Below are 19,296 nucleotides of genomic sequence, written 5' to 3' on the forward strand. Positions count from 1 at the left end.
ATCACACACTGGGGCCTGTCGTGGGATGGGGGGAGGGGGGAGGGATAGCATTAGGAGATATACCTAAAGTAAATGACGAGTTAATGGGTGCAGCACACCAACATGGCACATGTATACATATGTAACAAACCTGCACGTTGTGCACATGCACCCTAGAACTTAAAGTACAATAAAAAAAGAAAGAAGATATTATTATATTAATTCTATTAATTGATTATTTTCTTTTATTTCTATTCTATTAATTTATATTTCTTTTTATTGTTATTTATTAATAAATAAATCTATTAATACTTTTATATTTAAAATTTTAAAATTACGCTTTACTAAGAGTTACAAACTGACAGTGGTATCTGCATATAATTTATAAATTAAAATACAATGCAGGTAAATCTAAAACTATTCTGAAATTTAAAAATTATTTTAAAGATATATGCATATACATGCTGCAAGTTCAAAAACGTTTTACTGGGAGGGCTCAGTGGCTCATGCCTGTAATCCCAGTACTTTGGGAGGCCAAGGCCAGCAGATCACTTGGGACCAGGAGTCCAAGACCAGCCTGGCCAACATGACAAAACCCTGTCTCTACTAAAAACAGAAAAAAAAAATTAGCCGGGCATGTGGCGCACACTTGTCATCCCAGCTACTTGGAAGGCTGAGACATGAGAATGACTTGAACTCTGGAGTCAGAGTGAGCCAAGATGGTGCTACTGCACTCCGGCCTGGGTGACACAGTAAAACTCTGTCTCAAAAAAAGTTTTACTGATAAGGGTGTACAATCAAAGAGCTTGAAGACCACTGAGTTAGACACCTGCCTCATGTGGAAATTAACCATGTTGACATTTTATGAGCACAATCTTCATATCCTAAAAGAAAAATACAGTGTTTCCACTCCAGCATTCATTTAATTTACATTGTTAATATTAGTGGTTCTGAAGCTTCACTGTGCATGAAAATCACCTGAGGAGCTTATTAAATTGCAGGTTTCCAGAGTCTGCTGAATCCAAGTATCTGGAAATATGGCCTGGGAACCTGCATGTTTAATAAATCTCACTAGGGATTCTGAGTCAGACAGATAGTTGGTAGACCTACACATTAAGATGGACTTATTTAAATTATAGCAGTATTTTCCTCTACTATGGAACTGGCACCTAAATGTGGAACAGGGGAGTATTCTGATTTACAAGAAGGGCAGACTTTTACTGGCAAATGAATTTGCATCCAGTTACTTTATATAACTTTGCTACTAACGAATCTTAGGCAAATGCACTCAAGCCATATTTCACCATGTCCCTGAAATGTCCATGTGGATAAATACCAAGCATGACTTTCAGCCCATAACGTGAGTCACTGCCAAATTAACTGGATGATTTTGGCAATGTCACGCAGCCAAACCAAGTTTCAAAACTAGTTCATTTCAAACCCAATTCATTTGGGCCCCTATTCTCACCCTGGGATCAGGCAAATAATACTAACAATGTGAAGAGAACTTTTGTTTTTCAACATGGGAGCATCCTGAAACCCAAAATGTTCACCTCACCTCTACATTATCATCTCCTAGAGGAAGAGGTCACATCAACCCCCCACAGCAGATGCTGAAGTCAGTCACTAGACACAGAAGATGGTTCAGAGATAATAACTATCTAAAAACCTAGGCAGGCATGGCTCACCCTGTAATCTCAACATTTGGGGAGGCTGAGGCAGGAAGATTGTTTGAGGCCAGGAGGTCAAGACCAGCCTGGGCAACATAGCAAGACCCTATCACTAAAAAATAAAAAATAAAAAATAAATAAATAAATAAATAAATAAATAAATAAATAAATAAATACATAGGTGAACTATTAGCAGTTATAGTGGTACAGGGGCATCATTAGAAAGAACAGCTTTATGAAGCCCCGGTCCCTTAGCAAAAGCACATGTGGTTTTAAATGTGAATATGCTGTTCAAGACTGATTTTGAACCTCATTTGCAAACATAGTTATGACATTATTATCTCCAAACCATAGACTAGTGTGGGGGGAAAAGTCGTATTACATTTCCTCTGCTCCATGGTAGATCCACCAATGAACAGATATTAATGAATCCCTGTTAGAATCCCAAGGAGAGGATTCAGTATCAGATGAGTCACTGATCTTGCTCTGATACAAACTTAGTTAGTGACTGGTAGAATGTCATTTGTTTGCCCTGCGACTTAGTTTACCCCAGTGAAACTTGCAAGTCTGTGACTGTTCACCAAATATTTTCTTATGTGCAGATAATAGGCACAAATAGGACGTTTGACTAATTCTTACTTTTGAAGTTGTTCTTTACGTTTCTGAGCGAGGTATTTCTTCTTTAAATTCTGGAGCTCATTGGTAAGTTTCTCTACCTCATATTTATATTCTTTGCTCTGTACTTCATACATATTCAGTTCTGAAGACAAAACCTAACATGACAAATAAAGTGGCGTTAACAAAAGATACAATATCCTTTTCTGAGAAATCTTTTAATCTGCTACCATTTACCGCAGTGGAGCTAGAGGTGCGAAACAATGCCCAAGCATCACAATTAATCTGCATGCTTCCACCTGCTCAGGGTCCACGTCTGAGTAGAAACCTGGCTGAGGGCTGAAGATGCATCATCTGGTTGCAACTTTAAATAAAGTATCATTCCCCCACTTAAAAGAAGAACTATTAGACAACATTCGAACAGGCTCACAGATGAATAGTCTAATGTGCTTCAAGGAATATCATGAATAGAGACAGATAAACTCCCAGACACAGAATCTAAAATTGCTTTTAAAACCTTAAAAAAAAGAGAGAAAATATTCAAGAAAAACATCACTAGAGAGTGTGATTCATCTGAGGATTATGAAAAAAATTATTCTGAAATCATCCTGCCATCACTGCTAACTAAGCATTCAATGTATGTGTTTTCAGGGTTGTGATGCTGCTAAATGCCTATCCCCTCTTTACTGTGTTCTTCGGGACCCTTCAAAGCCTGACTACCTGCTTCCTTCCGTTGCTGTGTTCAGTAGCTGCTGCGGGTCTTGGGCTGGACAAGAGGAGTGGGGATTCACTCATCTGCATAGCACACAGCACGTGCCAAAGCTGGGGTGTGCTCCCCACCAAAACCAAAAAGAAAAGGAAGGCTATAGTTCTAACATGCATGCAATAGGCTGGATTTATTTTTCCTCTTGTTTGCTATTTTAAAGATTTGCATAAAAGGGAGATCTTAGCCTTCTTAGTGTTCATCTGCTTCTGAACTCTTTCTTCTTCACTGCTGTGAAAATGATTCTGACTATGTTATCATGGGCTAAAGAATGTAATTTTCATGCTGGGAAAAAAAAAAAAAAAAAAGCCTGTCTCAATAGTTAAACTCTTAGAAACAAAAACCCTGCTTCTAAACAATGAATGTGGAGTTTCCTAAAAGAGTAGGTAAGTATCAAGGACAAACTGGCAGACATGCTCAGTACCACCCACCTCTAAACCTCTTCACGAAGGGTCACATTTCATTTGAGCGAAAAATCTGGATTTCCTGAGATAAAGGGTTAAATTCACAAAAGGCTCCTGTGAGCTTTTGAAGGCAACCCGGAGCTCTGAGTGAATAAGATAGCTCTGTGCTTTTCTAATCTATATCTACCTCTGAGAAAACCGGAAAATAATTTGTTTTCTTTAAAATATTCAATTTTTTAAAGGAACAAAATAATCAAAAGATTATGTCTTATGCAAAACTCAAATTATGTCTCAGGATATTCATGTGAAATGAACATTCAGAGTGACAAATTGAAAATTAATGCTCTAATTAGACTTGTTTCATTTGCCCTTTTAAAATAAAAGGATGCAGTTTTACAATGTCCTGTTTTTGAAGGGGTTAGGGCCATACTAGTAGGGTGGCATATATTTTACCCCAGACAGAAAGTCAACGATTATTACCCTCATTGGACAGGAAGTGCCAGAATTCAACTGGCACATGCTTCATCCTGTGGCTGTGTGTAAAACTTCCCCGACACGCCAAGAATATCTAAGTACTCGCTTAGGAGGTGAAGCTCAAAATATAGTGTGAACATGCACAATTTTTGAGAAAAACTTTACAAAGGCACATATAAAAGTAAAACACTCCATATCTCTGCAACTGAGGGTCTTACGTGACTTAGAAGGGAATCACACTATCAAAAAATCTTGCCTGATTTTATTTCTCTTTCATGGTTACATATTTGAGAGCTGGTCAGGAAGCAAGGCCCTCAGGGCTGGGCAGTAGCTGGACTTCTTCTTTGTATGTTTATTTCAGATGGGATGGAATACCAGAGACCCACCGTGGCACGGCAGTCTGCTTCAGTTGGGCAATAGTGTTAAAATATTTCCTTTGCTCATCCCTGCGCTTCAAGTACTCTAACAAGTCATCTTGAGATCATCCATACAAACCCTGTCCCCCACATTTCCATTTCGTGGTCATCATCTTTTCGTCTCTTGCTCACCTGCCTCTTTCTGGAAATGGAAAATGGTGCTCATAGTCCAGGAAGAGAGGGGTAGCTCTGAGGTCGGCTGGGCTCGTCCTAGACTAGAGCTCTAAGAAAGCCAACCTCAGAGGATCATGGCATTGAGAGACTGGCTCATCGTGTGGAGGCAGTGGACTTGTCCAGGTGTGCTCCCCAGTGTGGCTGCCCTGGGGCCAGGAAGGAACAGGGGCTACCACTTACTTTGAGCTGCTGCTTCTTGTCATGCAGTGTGCGTCGGTAGAGCTTCAGCTGTTCTGCAGCCTCAGGTCCAGGCTGGCGGGCCAAGACGTGCTTTAGTTCCATGTAGAGTTTCTCCTTTTCCTAGTAGAGAGCAGAACCAGGAGCAGAGATAAACGGCCCCGTCAAAACAGGGAAAATGCCTTTCACTGCACGGCCAGCACAATGTGGGAGTGGCCTGAGCTACTTCACAGCTCCACAGTGATCACATTCACTCACAGATTCATTCAGTCATGCATTGAAAATTCCTTATGAAGGGCCGGGAATGTGCCCAACCTTTGGATACAAGTAATAAGACAATGAGTAAGAGAAAGTTCCTCTCTACCTGAACATAAGATCACAAGGACTGGGAGACAAGGGCAAGGATAGAAGATCTTGCCAGGAAAAGGAGGGAGTGACTGACTCTGGTTGGAGGAGTTAGTTGGAGGAAGGAAGTAAAAAAGAGAATTTTTCAAGAAATATAATAGCCTGGTGCAGTGACTCATGCCTGTGATTCCAGCACTTTGGGAGGCCGAGGCAGCAGGGTCGCTTGAGGCCAGGAGTTCAAGACCAACATGGGCAACATAGTGAGACCACGGCTCTATTTAATTAAAAAAAAAAAAAATAAGAAAGAAAGAAAAGAAAAATACAAAAATTAGCCGGACATTTTGGTGCATGCCTATAGTCCCAGCTACTTAGGAGGCTGAGGGGAGAAGATCATTTGAGCCCAGGAGATCGAGGGAGCAATGAGCTATGCACCACTGCACTCCAGGCCCCATCTATAAAAAAAAAAGAAAAGAAATATGATGGCATGAGAAGAAAAGAAATCTGAAAGTGGTTTGAGCGAAGAGGTAAATATCCAGGGAAACTCGGGTATGCATATTGGTAGACCTAAAAGAAAGGATTTACTAGAAACCCTAAGCAAATGATAATTCTGTAACTTTATTTAAACAATAAACAATGTGAAATCCCCATTTGAATCCTAGAGTTTAATTGCTTGTAAAGTGTTTTCAGATCCTTGAACTAAAGAAATTACATACAAGCAAAGATTTATTTCTAAAGCATCTCAATTCTAGATTTCCATATCACTAAACTGCAATAATTTCAATAAACATTGATAAAGTCTAGTGTGTCTACTCATTAGTCTCTGTACACATTTATTTCCTTAAGATAATCATGGTAAGCACAAGCCCTCTCATTAAATGAAACATTCAGTCAAATGGATATTAATTTTTACCTACAGCTAAGTATTCTTAGTATTGTTATCAAATAATCTGTTTTTAGCAGAGAATATAAAAGTCATAAAAAATTAGGTGAAAGAAAAATCAACTAGTCATTTTTAGCATTTGTTTTGGTTTTTCCTTTTCCCTGGCCAAATTATTGAAACTTCATTACAAAAACATAGCTCTACTTATAGAAGAGTGTATGCAACTTAAAAAGTATTTGGATGGAATAAGCTTTGGGAAAAACACATATGAAAACGATACTCACCATTTAAGAAATAATTCCACAAATGACAAGGAAATCCAAAAGCCCGTGCAAAAGAAGAGAACTTGAACAAATCGAATTACAAAGTGATTATTTTTCCCTTGCTGTACAACACCTCTTGTCACACCTTACAATATAATCTTCACAGTAAATGGATGTAGCAGGCAATGAGAAAGATATCAGGAGGTGAGTTTATTTTCTATAGACACTTAACACCTGCTCTGTTGGGAAAATAACACTTCTGACAAGGCTTCAAGATTCAATTTGGAGAGGGTAATAAATACATGGAGAAGCCCATGAAACAGTTTTGTCCATTTCTTTCAGCTCACCTTTCTCTATACCAGAGTACGGATAAACTTGCAAAGGAAAGAACCTCACAATGACAGAGAGAAAGCAGTCTGGTTTGGGATATAATAACGTCTTAAACTGAAAAGATCATCTTACTCCAAGCATCTTGAAATGTTTCACAGGTGTAATTCTCTTCAATTACTCTTGGTAGGTTGAGAGGAGAGAAACACAGAAAAGAAAGTTTGAAAGAAACAAAATATTGTCACCTCCCCACATAGGTGAGGATCTCAGCATCAGCAGGAATTAATGGTGCCTCCAAAGTCCATTGGCAAGTCAAAAAGCTAGTGATGGTACACCCCAAGAATCACCTTTCCTGTGCAAAACTTCCCCTGGGGCTCAAGGACATGGTATCACCCTGAAAATATTTGGGCAAAATTGAGCTACAAAATTCCAACTACATGATATCATGGATAGAAGAATCAAGCCAGAAGGTAGAATCAGGTTCAAAGCCACATTAGAAAGTAATGATGGTAAGAGCATGACTCACCTCCTCCATCTCCCTGTCTACAACATCTAAATAAGCCCTGCCATGTCCTCTAATAGAAAGCACAGTCTTCTGACACAGAGTGAATGATATTGTCATTTATCCGGTCTTCTTCATCACTTCCAATATTTTTTTTCTTTACTTTTTGTTCTTTTTTTTGAGACAGGGTCTCACTCTGTCACCCAGGCTGGAGTACAGTGGTGCAATCATAGCTCACTGCAGCCTCGACCTCCTGAACTCAAGCAATCCTCTCACCTCAGCCTCCCTAGTAACTGGGACTACAGGCATGCACCACCATGCTTGGCTAACTTTTGTACTTCATGTAGAGGCGGGGTCTTGTTATGTTGCCCAGGCTCATCTCCAACTCCTGGGCTCATTTTATCCACTCACCTCAGCCTCCCAAAGTGCTGTGATTACAGGTATGAGCCACCACACCCAGCCTAGTATTTCTTTCTAGGCTGTAACCTTAATTGAAATGGATTTATTCTAAAGAATAGCTGAGCAACTGAACAGTGAGGGCCCACAAGTATGGAGAAAAGTGAAGAAACTGAATTACCACTAAAACTGTCTGGGTAGTCAAGTCAAAAAGTTCTGAGAATTAAATAACTCAGGGCAAGTGAGCCCTTTGTGTTCATGGTGGATAGAAGAAAAAACAAATGAAACTTCAGAGACTAAGATAGTGGAATACATGAAGAGCAGAGGCAAAGGGAATGGGGGCAGTGGTTGGAATGCGTATTGCCCAGCTTCACCACGTGTGAATTTTGGTCAATGCTTACAGTGGAAAACCTGTCTGATAAAGCAAAGTCTGGTCAGCATTAACATTCTAGCCTTGTGTATCATACAGATTCATATTTTGGGAGAACATGCTAGTAATTTGGATAAATATGAAATGCTTGATGGATTGAAGGTCTTAAGCACAATTGTCTTCCAATTTATTTCTCTCGTAACCCTCTACAAGGGCCAACCAAGCTCTTCAAACATTGTGCAATGGTGTGTATAATAACCCCATTTAGAGACAAAGCGTGCAATTCTATTATAAAGAGAATCTATCTTATGCAACAGAGACTCATTAGCTGTCCAATGTATATTTTCTCCATAAGCCAGCAGTGGCAGAACCAGCTGCCTTATAATACATATCCTGTCCTTCTTCATTAAGCCACATCCATTTCTCCTTAAATCTAGTAGATTAATTTGTCACTTGGTTAGAAGCACCGTATGTCAATGAAACATCATAAGAAAATCATAAAGAGTATATTATTTCCCCACCAATAAGAGATTGCATCTTCAGGTTGGCATTTCTTTTATTCAGAGTTTGCTGGTGATACACAGCAATAGTACTTTGTAGCATGCCTCACTATTTATTTTATAAAAAACTATACTGGAATCAAGTTCAACTACTAATACCAAAAGAGTAGCTCTCTCTTTGGCTAAGCATGTCTTGAGAGCACTAACCATACTATGTCTATCCTTGAAATGATAGTCTCTTCCTAGATAACCTGTTCTCTCCATTGGACAGGCCATCAGATCTGATTATGAATTCTTTTGCTGTGAAGAATCTGCCAAGTTATGCTGTGTAACTGTACATCTCATTGTCAATATCAGCTGAGTATAGTAGTAAGAAATTAATTATGGCATTAGCTTCCAATAATGTTGTTATTACATGGTGGCAGTCTGTAACCTCACAACGGAAATTCCAGACATATTCTGAACAGCCTATGCAAATAAGAGTCAGTGCTCTTCGAGGTACAATTCAGAAGGAGAAATTGAGTTGCTGACAGAACTCCTTTTCCCACCAAGCTAAGGTTTTATAGTCACTGTCTGTTTATATCTTCAGCTGAAAACAGAACGTAGTTCAAATTCAGTGTGTACCTCAGCACCCCTTCTTCCTCAGCTTGCCTACTTGAAGCAATAATTGACTGAGAGGAACTAATTTATTCCATTTTCACCTGAATCTGTATTTGGCAAATGCCAGTGCATTGATTCTGCTCACCCTGGAGTCATCAATTTGCTTGGGTGAGACTTGGGAATAATCACCTCAGTCTGTGAACAAGCTGACTCAAGCGAAACAGGCCACTTTCCTCCAGACCAAAGACATATGCTTATCTACACCTACCAGGGCAAAAGCTACCCACTCAGATGCTTGAGTGCCAAGAACTCCAAGGAAAGAAATACCATCTTGCCTTCACTCCAGCCTTACCCAGTGGGTTCAAGATAATGTTGATTTTTTTTTTATTATTCAATAACCACTACTTCTGAGAGAAGCTACTTCGCAGAATATACAGAAAACCTCTTTTTCAAAATGTCAACAGACATCATGTTACTACCAACAGTATTTTATCTTTATAAACCCATTATCTCTCTCCAACTGAATTTTGAGCCTTTAAGGCCAGAACCATGGTGGATCTCTCTCTATATAACTCGCACCTACTGTTGTGCTCTCCTCGTTCTATTGAGGAAGCTCAATAATTTCACTGATTGCAATTACACGGTCAGCAAACTATGCCCACAGTATTTTACCAATATACATCAATACAGGTACAGATATATTTGTGTTGAGAATTTTTACTTGAATTAAACCATTTGATAACATCTTCCAGTTAGCAGAGCTTGCATAATTCACTTTACTGAGCTGGTGCTATGAGTTCCATCACATTGAGCAATATTTATTTATTATGTATGTTGTGTATAACTCAGAAAATCACCTGAGATACAACCTTGCCTTGATCTCTTAAATGTTTATAGAGGTTTTCTGATAGTTCAAGTAGTTTCAAACATTTTCTTAAATTCATAAGACTTGCAAATGTATTCAAATTAATTGGCTCTGAAAAGACTACTTGTATGTGCATGTACATAGTGATACACATAAATATAAAAATGTAAGCATAACTTTTTTTTTTGAAATGGAGTCTCACTGTCGCCTAGCCTGGAGTACAATGGCACGATCTTGGCTCACTGCAACCTCCGCCTCGCGGGTTCAAGAGATTATGCTGCCTCAGCCTCCTGAGTAGCTGGGATTACAGGTGCACGCCACCATGCCCGGCTAATTTTTGTCTTTTCAGTAGAGATGGGGTTTCACCACGTTGGTCAGGCTGGTTTCGAACTCCTGACCTTGTGATCTGCCCTCCTCAGCCTCCTAAAGTGCTGGGATTACAGGCATGAGCTACTACATTCAGCCGTAAGCAAAACTCTTAAACTACATTCCTGAACTAAATAATGTGTTGACTTTTTAAACAGCCTCCTTAAACACAGAAATCCTAATTGCACACATAACTCTTTTCCAGAATTGAAAAAAAAATGCAATACTTTTTTGCCTCTTTGCTTGGTTTCAGTCCTTTTTCCATCCCCCGACTACCATCCATAATTCTTAACAGAAGACAAAAGCAACATTTAAAATTCTAAGCAAAATTACTTCCCTCTGTATATAAAAGCAACTCTAGAACACTGCCTAATTTATCTGGAAATGCCTGTTTTCATTAGCAGAAAAATAAATTAGAAACTCTGTAAACATATTACATTTCTATCTAGCTTTAGAAAAGAAAAAATAATGCCTAATACCTTGGGGCTTTCTTGTTTATTGGTTTTATAATGAAGATGTCAGCTAAACTGAACTCTGGGCCCATCTTGTTTATGATGTCATGAAGTAGTAAAGCCCCCTGGAGAGGATAGGAAATGCTGGCATTTGGTGATGAAACAGAATTACATAGCCGAGTTCCTTATGAGCAGGGAACTAGTTGGTTACACAGTGGTTCTTGGCTTTAGCTGTAGATGAGTAAGTGTTTTATGAGGCATATGAGAAATTTGCATGCGCTAACCTTCACCATTTTTGTAACAATAGGAAAAATGCTTCTGGTGCTTTCTGATGTAAGCAACACAAGCTTTCTTGAGAGCTCTTTTTGCAAGGGACTTTATTTCCAAAATGTAAATATATGTACGTAAAATCCAGTACAAAATATGTAATGCTCTAGGCTAGTGTGAACATTGTTACCAAGGCTGTTTGCTTGCTTTAACTTTGCACCTTACCGAGCAATTTAATGCATGCAAAGAATTTGCACGTATTAAAAATCATGACAGTGTTGACTTTTCTTAAAGCCAGTAATCAAACACGTCCAGAGAAATTCAAGTCAACTAAGTATTTGTTTAGCGACAACTCTATGTGCATGACTGTCCTAGGTTCACACAGAGATCAGTAAGGTTGGCCGGGTGCGGTGGCTCATGCCTGTAATCCCAGCACTTTGGAAGGCTGAGGCAGGCAGATCACTTGAGATCAGGAGTTTGTGACCAGCCTGGCCAACATGGCAAAATCTCATCTCTGCAAAAAATACAAAAATTAGCTGGGCATGGTGGCAGGCACCTGTAATCCCAGCTACTTGGGAGGCTGAGGCAGGAGAATCACTTGAACCCGGGAGGTGGAGGTTACAGTGAGCCAAGATTGCTCCACTGCACTCCAGCCTGAGTGACAGAATGAGACTCTGTCCACTCCCCACCAAAAAATAATCAGTAAGGTCTAGAGTTTAGTATCCAGTTATGGAAAAACAAATAACTAAGTCATTATAAAACAAATTAGAGTCATGCCATGTTCCCAAAGAGGTGCTAGGAGTACTATGCATGTGTAGGTAAGTTCGAAAGTGGAGATGATATCAGTTTGGTGGGCCACAGAAAGGGAAATATTTCAGATGCATCTTGGTGGGAGAAGAAGTAGCAGTAATATTTGTATTTGTGGATCTGAAAAGGTCTTCACTATCAGAGGACAAATTTAATAGATAAAGCCACTTGAAGTGAATCCATTTTAAATAGTATTCATTGTCTCCATGATGATTAAATTTCTAAAACTTATCTGAATACCACGGAGAAATTTGTTTGGGGGAATTTGATAGTTATGGATGTACATCTGTTAAGCAGATGACAGACATAAGTCCTCATTCCCTAGAAACCTTTTCTGATTACATTTTGCCTCCTCTCCTTTGGTTTTGCTGGTTGTAAATGTTTGGACTGGAGAGGGCTCAATCCTTGAAGCTGGATCATTGGATTCAAATCATTACCTGGCTAGAATAGGGAGTATGAATTACAAGGATTCAAGGATGGGTATCAGATTACCGGGAACAAAGGAAAGGATTCCTGTCCCAACCAAATCACATTCATGTGGATATTTTTAAAAATTCAACTTAACTGGCTATTCCAAAGGATTTTTTTTCCTATTCTTAGTGAATAGAGCCCTTCAGATGCAAAACAGAATTGTGTTTTCTATGTTTTGGTAAAAGGAGCTAAACAAGGACATATAGATACATGCTAGAGCGGTCTCCTCTGGAGAAGTTAGCGTGAGTAGATGGTAAATGTCTAAAGGGGAAGAAGAGGAGTTGTTTGAAATAGTAAATCAGTAAGTCACTTCCAAATTTAAAGAAAATTGGAGTTGAAGAGTAAGTAGGTTTCCAATTGGCTTTTGCCATTTTTCTTTGAAAATATGTTGTTGTTGTTGTTGTGGTTGTTGAGACAGAGTCTCACTCTGCTATCCAGGCTGGACTGCAGTGGCACAATCACAACTCATTGTAGCCCTGACCTCCTGGGCTCAAGCAGTCCTCCTACCTCAGCCTCCCAAAATGAAATGAAATAAAATGGTGTCCAATTTTCAAAACAAACGATAAAAGTTTCAGTGAGATTTTTTTCCTTGAAACACTGATCTAATACTCATAGGTTTTTTTGTCTTATAGTTAACAAAATTTACATTTTAATTGTAATAATGTGCTACTATTAGAACAAACAAATAACCAGTAAACCCCAATTAAAATGACTGGTGTTTTTTGACATAACTGACAACATTATGTTACAGTATAGTTTGACTTCATATATCTGACTACTATAGTGCACATTTTCTTAAATTTTTATTATGTAACAATCATACTAAAGAATATACATAGCATATACAGCTATAAAGCATGATAATAAATGCTCAGGGTAAACCCATCACCCAACTTATGAAATAGAATATTCTCATTACCAGGAAGCTACTGAGTACTCCCTTCTCCAACCCACCCCTGTGCTTACAACCATCATCCAAGGTAAGCACTGTTCTGAAACCCATTATCATAATTGCCTTGATTTTTCCATATAGTTTTATCACATATCTGTTACTTAGTTTTGCTTTGAGCTTTATAAAAATATATCTGAGTGTATCTAGTTTTCTTTGGCTTGCTTGTTTTCCCCAATAATATGGTTCTAAGATTTATTGAACCATAAATCTTATGGTTATTGTGTGTTTCTGTTCATGTAGTTGGTTTGATATTCCACTGGGTAAGAATCCCACAATCTCTGCATTCACCTGTCAGTTGGTATTTGGGTTGTTTCCAGGGTTTTGTTTTTATAAACATTCTTCTGCATGTTCCCAAGTTCACAAGTCCAAGTCTTTCTAGGATGTAGACCTATGAGTGGAAGTGCTGCATCTTAAAGCTATATGAACATTCAACTCTATAAGGTAATAGAAAATTATTTTCCAAAGTGCTTTATAAAAATTCCCATTGATTTGTATACTTGCCATTGCTGAGTGTTGTCAGGCATTCCTTTTTTTTTTTTTTTTTTTTTTTTTTTTGAGACGGAGTCTCGCTCTGTCACCCAGGCTGGAGTGCAGTGGCCGGATCTCAGCTCACTGCAAGCTCCGCCTCCCTGGTTCACGCCATTCTCCTGCCTCAGCCTCCCGAGTAGCTGGGACTACAGGCGCCTGCCACCTCGCCCAGCTAAGTTTTTTTTGTATTTTTAGTAGAGACGGGGTTTCACTGTGTTAGCCAGGATGGTCTCGATCTCCTGACCTCGTGATCCGCCCGTCTCGGCCTCCCAAAGTGCTGGGATTACAGGCTTGAGCCACCTCCCCCGGCCTGTCAGGCATTCCTAAGCAAAGGACCCAGTTAAGCCATACCCAGACTCCCGACCTACTGAAGTTACGAGATAACGTGTGTTGTTTTAAGCTGTGAAATTCATGGTCATTTGTAGTGGAGCAACAGATAACTAATACAGACATGTTAACTTTTGTCCTTCTAGAAACAGTAAAATGGCATCTCAATGTTATCATATGTCCCATCAAATGTTCCATTTCCCTCCTTATAAAATAAGATTATTTTCTTCTCAAGTTTATTCATTTGTGTTTCCTCCTCTGAAAAATGCCTGTTCACATACAGTTTTTTTTTTTTTAACTGATTTGTAATCATTTATATATTCTGGATATGGAAAGATATATAAAGTTTGTGCTTTTCTTTATAATTTCTCTTAGGGAGCAGACATTCTTAATTTTAATGTAGCAAGATTTATACATATTTCTTTTATGGTTAATGTTTGTATTTTATTTAAATACTCTGAACAAGTATTTTTAAAATATTTCTGTTAGCAGTAATATTTAAAAACTTCATTAATTTCTTCCAAATTCCCTCTTAATCCTTTGATATTTAAAACATTCTTTTCTGAAGTGCCTATACTTATACTTGTTCAATTTTCTCTTTTTCCACTAGATCCTAATTTAGATCATTGCCCTTTGTACATGATTCCAGCATTTTTCTAATATCATTTTTCTAACATCACGAAGTTGCATTGACTTCATGGTATCTAACATCTTTTGCAAAGTTTAATTTTACAGTTGCCTTGCATCGTATTTGCATTGTACTGTTGGGTATTAATAATGTTAAACAATTCTACTGAAACAGACCAATGATGTCAGGATGGGCAAGGGTTATGATGCTGGGAGGAACGTATGAGTAGGAAATAGTCACATAAATGGCAAGCTTGTCTGTTAATATTTTTATGTTACAACAACCTTTACTTTCCTGCACAATCTCACATTTGGGAGAATTGGACTAAAAATACTGGAAAGAAGTAATAGAAGCAGTAGCAGCAGCTCTCACTTTTAGATCAGGTATTATGAATATGCCAGACATGGTGCTAAGCTCAACACATGTGTTACTTAATAACTCCACACAACAAACCTGTGAGCTGATTGTTGTTATCCCTATTTTCCAGATGAGGAAGTTGAGGCTCAGAAGTGTGACTTGCCCAAATAAAACACCTAGAAGGTGTCAGAGCCAAGATTTGAACTTATATGAAATAGAACATTTCAATGACTGAGAGAGAAATGGATATATATAATCTCTTTGCTCTTAACCACTATGCATACTACTTATAACAGATGGAGAGTAAGAGAAGAGAACAATACAATCAAAGTCATAAAGGTGAAGAAGTGAGAGCTTAAAAGCATCCAGTAAGTAGTTCGATTTGGCTACAGCCTGAAGCGTGTGCAAGGGACTCTACACCAGGGACTGCCTTACCAGCCTAGAAAGGAGGTACTACATATGCCTTGATTGACAGGCAGATGAGTTTGTTTTTAATATGATAGGCAGTTGGAAGCTGATATAGTTTAGATATTTGTCCCTGACCCAATCTCACACTGAAATGTAATCCCCAATACTGGAGGTGGGTCCTGGTGGGAGGTGCTTGGGTCCTGGTGGTGGATCCCTCATGGCTTGGTGTTGTCCTTGCAAGAGTGAGTACTAGTGAGAGCTGGTTGCTTAGGTGTGTGGCACCTTCCCTCCCACTCTCTCTTGTTCCTGCTTTCACTATGTGCAGTGCCTACCCCCGCTTCACCTTCCACCATGAGAAAAAGCTCGCCGAGGCCTCCCCAGAAGCTGAGCAGATGCCAGCGCCATGCTTCCCGGACAGTCTGCAGAACCGTGAGCCACTTAAAATCCTTGTTTATAAATTACCCAGTCTCAGGTATTTCTTCATAGCAATGCAAGAACAGCCTAACACAAAAGCTACTGAGGGCTTCTTGGTGTATAATAGATTATTATTCTAGTAATAAAAATGTTATTCTATTGTATCGTATATACATACACTACTCTAATAAATTATTTCTGTTATAAAACATATATAAAACAGAACATTTCAAAGATTGAGATTAAAATGCACATATGTGTGGAAATTCTCATATTTCTTAGAGCACTCAGTGTTTAAGCGTTCCACTTCAGAGAACTGGCTTAAGATCATAGAGAAGACCTGAATCAGGATAGTGCCTGGGGGGAATAAAGAGGTTGGAAGCAGATGCAAGAGCATATGGAGATGGAATTACATGATTAGCACGGAATGGAACATGGGTGGGAGGAGTCAGAAATGACTCTGGCATGTCAAGCCTCTGGGAGCCTGGAAAAGCTGCCACACCATGAATGTGCATACTCATGCCAGGGAAGGAGCCGGCTTCAGGCAGAAGATGGTAAGTTCAATTTTAAAGAGTCAACAGGGCATCCTTTTGACAAATAGGTTTTAAGGAATACAAGCCCAGAATGCAGAAGAGTCTATATAAGACATCTTGACTTTATCTACATAACAGTGATAATTGAAGCCTTAATAAAGAATGAAATCCTTGCGGGTGAAAGCAGTAAAAGCAATGTTCAAGAATATGCTCTGGAGAATGGTTAACATCTAGGGAATAGGAGAAATTAAAAAAGGCCAAAAAAGAAGAGAGAAAGAAGAGTCAACGAGGGAGGAGAATTAGCAAACTTCTGAGCCCTAAGAGATGAGAGAGGAGGCAAGTGTGAGTGTGTTTGATGCCATCAGATGTGGTTGAGGCTAAAAAGGACAAGGGTTGAAGTCAGTCTGTTGGAATTGTTAACTCATCTATTTATTTATTTCAGAGACAGGGTCTCACTCTGTTGCCCAGACTGGAGTGCTGTGGCACAATCTCGGCTCACTATAACCTCCACCTCCCAGCTTCAAAAGATGTTCCTGCCTCAGCCTCCCAAGTAGCTGGAACTACAGGCGCACACCACTATGCCCGGCTAATATTTCTGTATTTTTGGTAGAGATGGGGTTTTGCCATGCTGGCCAGGCTGATCTTGAACTCCTGACCTCAAATGATCTGCCCACCTCAGCCTCCCAAAGTGCTGGGATTACAGGCATGAGCCACCACGTCTGGCCAGTTTACTCATCTACTTAAACATGAATTTCTTTGACCATTTATTCATCCAATTATCTATCCACAAAACATGTGCTGATGGACAGACACATCAGACACAATGTTACTCTGGCATTATCATCGCTGGTATCATGGCTGTTCTCATAGTCACCAGTTACCATTTATTAACCAACTATTATATGCCAGTCACTTTTAATAAATTATATCTGATCCTTATAATAAGTCTATAAATCAGTAAGTATCTTCATTTTACAGACGAGGAAACAAGTAACTTGACCAAAGTCACAAGTCCTAGAGCTGTATAGAAGACTCAATTCCAAAAGACCATGCTCCTTCCTAGAGACAGTGTGGTTCTCAAGGAATTTAGAGTCTAATGGGAGAGGCAGAGAAGTGACTCAACAGGATGTTGTGATAAGAGCAATTCTTGACAGTTACAGGTGACATCACAAAAATCAGAGAAGAGACTTCTGAAAAGAAAGGTCACCTGGGATTTCATCACCAATAAAGGTCTATCACTTCCCAAATGCTTGGAGGCTTCATCTCCAAAGGTCGCCTGGCTGAATCCATGAGTTTCTCTCCCTGACTCTCTCTCTCTCTCTCTCTCTCTCTCATCCCTGCTTCTTGGTGATTTGCTCAAGGGTGAGATGAACCAGGCTGCAAGAATGTTGGGATTCCACAGATAGATAACCTAATGGCATGTGCCATTCGAACCCACGGTCTGTGGTCCTAAAAGGGCTCATTCCTCAGACCTTGTATAAACTGGCTAGCTTAGAAGGAGACCTGAGGCCTCCTACACTTTGCTCACTGAAGCCTGGGATCAAGAGTCAGCCTAGACAATGAATTCTCAGCTTCCTCTCAACAACATGCCACTGAGGTAGGAAACACAAGAGAAGTTCTAGAATCGTAAATAATTACGCCTATACTATAAATAATCCCCTGGGGATTAATAAGAGAAGGCAGAAGGAATCCAGTTATTCATAAAATAGAAATTATAATAATAGCTAACATTTTATTTAGCACATACGACAAGCTCTGAACACCATTTTATAGACGTTATCCATGTGTTCCTCATATATCAATTCCATTTCACAGATAAGGAAACAGAGGCTGAGTGAGGCTAAGTAATTTGCCCAGGATCACACACTTAAAATTGCAGAGTTAGGATTCCTACCCAGGCCAGTGTGACTCCAAGCCTAGACCCACACACTCTTGGCTTCTTCAAATAATTTGCAAAGCAAAGTATTTGAAGTCACCTGCCAAACCAGAGGGACAGCCAATGAAGTGAGGGTTCCGGAGAGAACAGAGCAGCAGTGTAACTGTACATTGACAATGACAGCTGCATAAGGAAAGGATCTTAAGCAAGCAACTTGTTAAAATATGTAATGTAGCAATGAAAGGCCACTCAGCAAAATCTTGCTTACTTGGAACATTCTTTGGAAGGGTGCGCTAAATTAAAATTTGAAAACAAGAAATATTCTGATGGAATTAAATACTCAAGTTGAAATAACCCCAAGTAATTTGAACTTTGTGATGAAATCCTAAAAAGCCTCCAAGCAATAGCTGGATCATGACATCATGGGATGGGCTCAGAGCAGAGAGGGCTCCATCCTGGCTCTGCACCTCTTCATGTTCCCTATATGCCATCACACAAAATCACTGTCACTCCCTGATCCGAACAGGTTCTCCTGAGGCTTCCTGCCTTGGTACTGGCCACTTATTTTTGCAGAATGCCCTTCCCCTATTTCCACCACCACCCCTTGGCAAACACATTCCCATACTTCAAGACCCTGATGATCAAAGTAACTTCTCTTGGGAGGTCTTTCCAATTTCTTCAAATTAACTGTATCTTGCCTGTAATGCTAGTGCTCTGGGTGGCTAAGGTGGGAGGATCTCTTAAGGGCAGGAATTCAAGACCAGCCTGGACAACATAGCAAAATTCTACAAAAAATTTAAAAATTAGGCACATGCTGTGTCACATGCCTATAATTGTAGCTACTCAGGAGGCTGAGGCAGGTGGATGGCTTGAGCCCAGAAGTTTGGGGCTGCAGTGAGCTATGATTTTACCACTGCACTCTAACCTAAGTGATGGAATGAGACCCTGTCTCAAAAAAAAAAAAAAAATTAACTGCATCTTTAGTGTTAAAGTTAGGTTTTTTAAACCTTGGGTTGATTTAGTCATATTCTTCATTGGTTTAGGCAAAGCCATCTTCAACCTTATAGCATAAATAACACTACAAGAAACATCCTCATCACAGATATATTGACATAAAATTCTGATTTATTTTCTCGGGATTAATTCTTAAAGTAGAATTTCTGAGTCAGAGTTTTTATATTATAAAGCCT

General features: G+C 39.3%; 1 protein-coding gene across 2 annotated transcripts in view; it reads right to left on the reverse strand.

Annotated features, from left to right (window-relative positions):
• The window catches only part of LOC105478303 (cilia and flagella associated protein 58), a 119,514-nt gene that overhangs the window by 9,589 nt on the left and 90,629 nt on the right, over positions 1-19,296 (reverse strand). For both annotated transcript variants that reach the window (XM_024791788.2, XM_011735418.3), the window contains exons 16-17: positions 4,676-4,795; positions 2,289-2,422 (exon numbers count right to left, since the gene is read on the reverse strand). In XM_024791788.2, the coding sequence (XP_024647556.1) occupies positions 2,289-2,422; positions 4,676-4,795 (254 nt within the window). The remainder of the gene's footprint in view (positions 1-2,288; positions 2,423-4,675; positions 4,796-19,296) is intronic.

This window comes from Macaca nemestrina, chromosome 9 (genome assembly GCF_043159975.1).
Source record: "Macaca nemestrina isolate mMacNem1 chromosome 9, mMacNem.hap1, whole genome shotgun sequence".
Taxonomy (NCBI): Eukaryota; Metazoa; Chordata; class Mammalia; order Primates; family Cercopithecidae; genus Macaca; species Macaca nemestrina.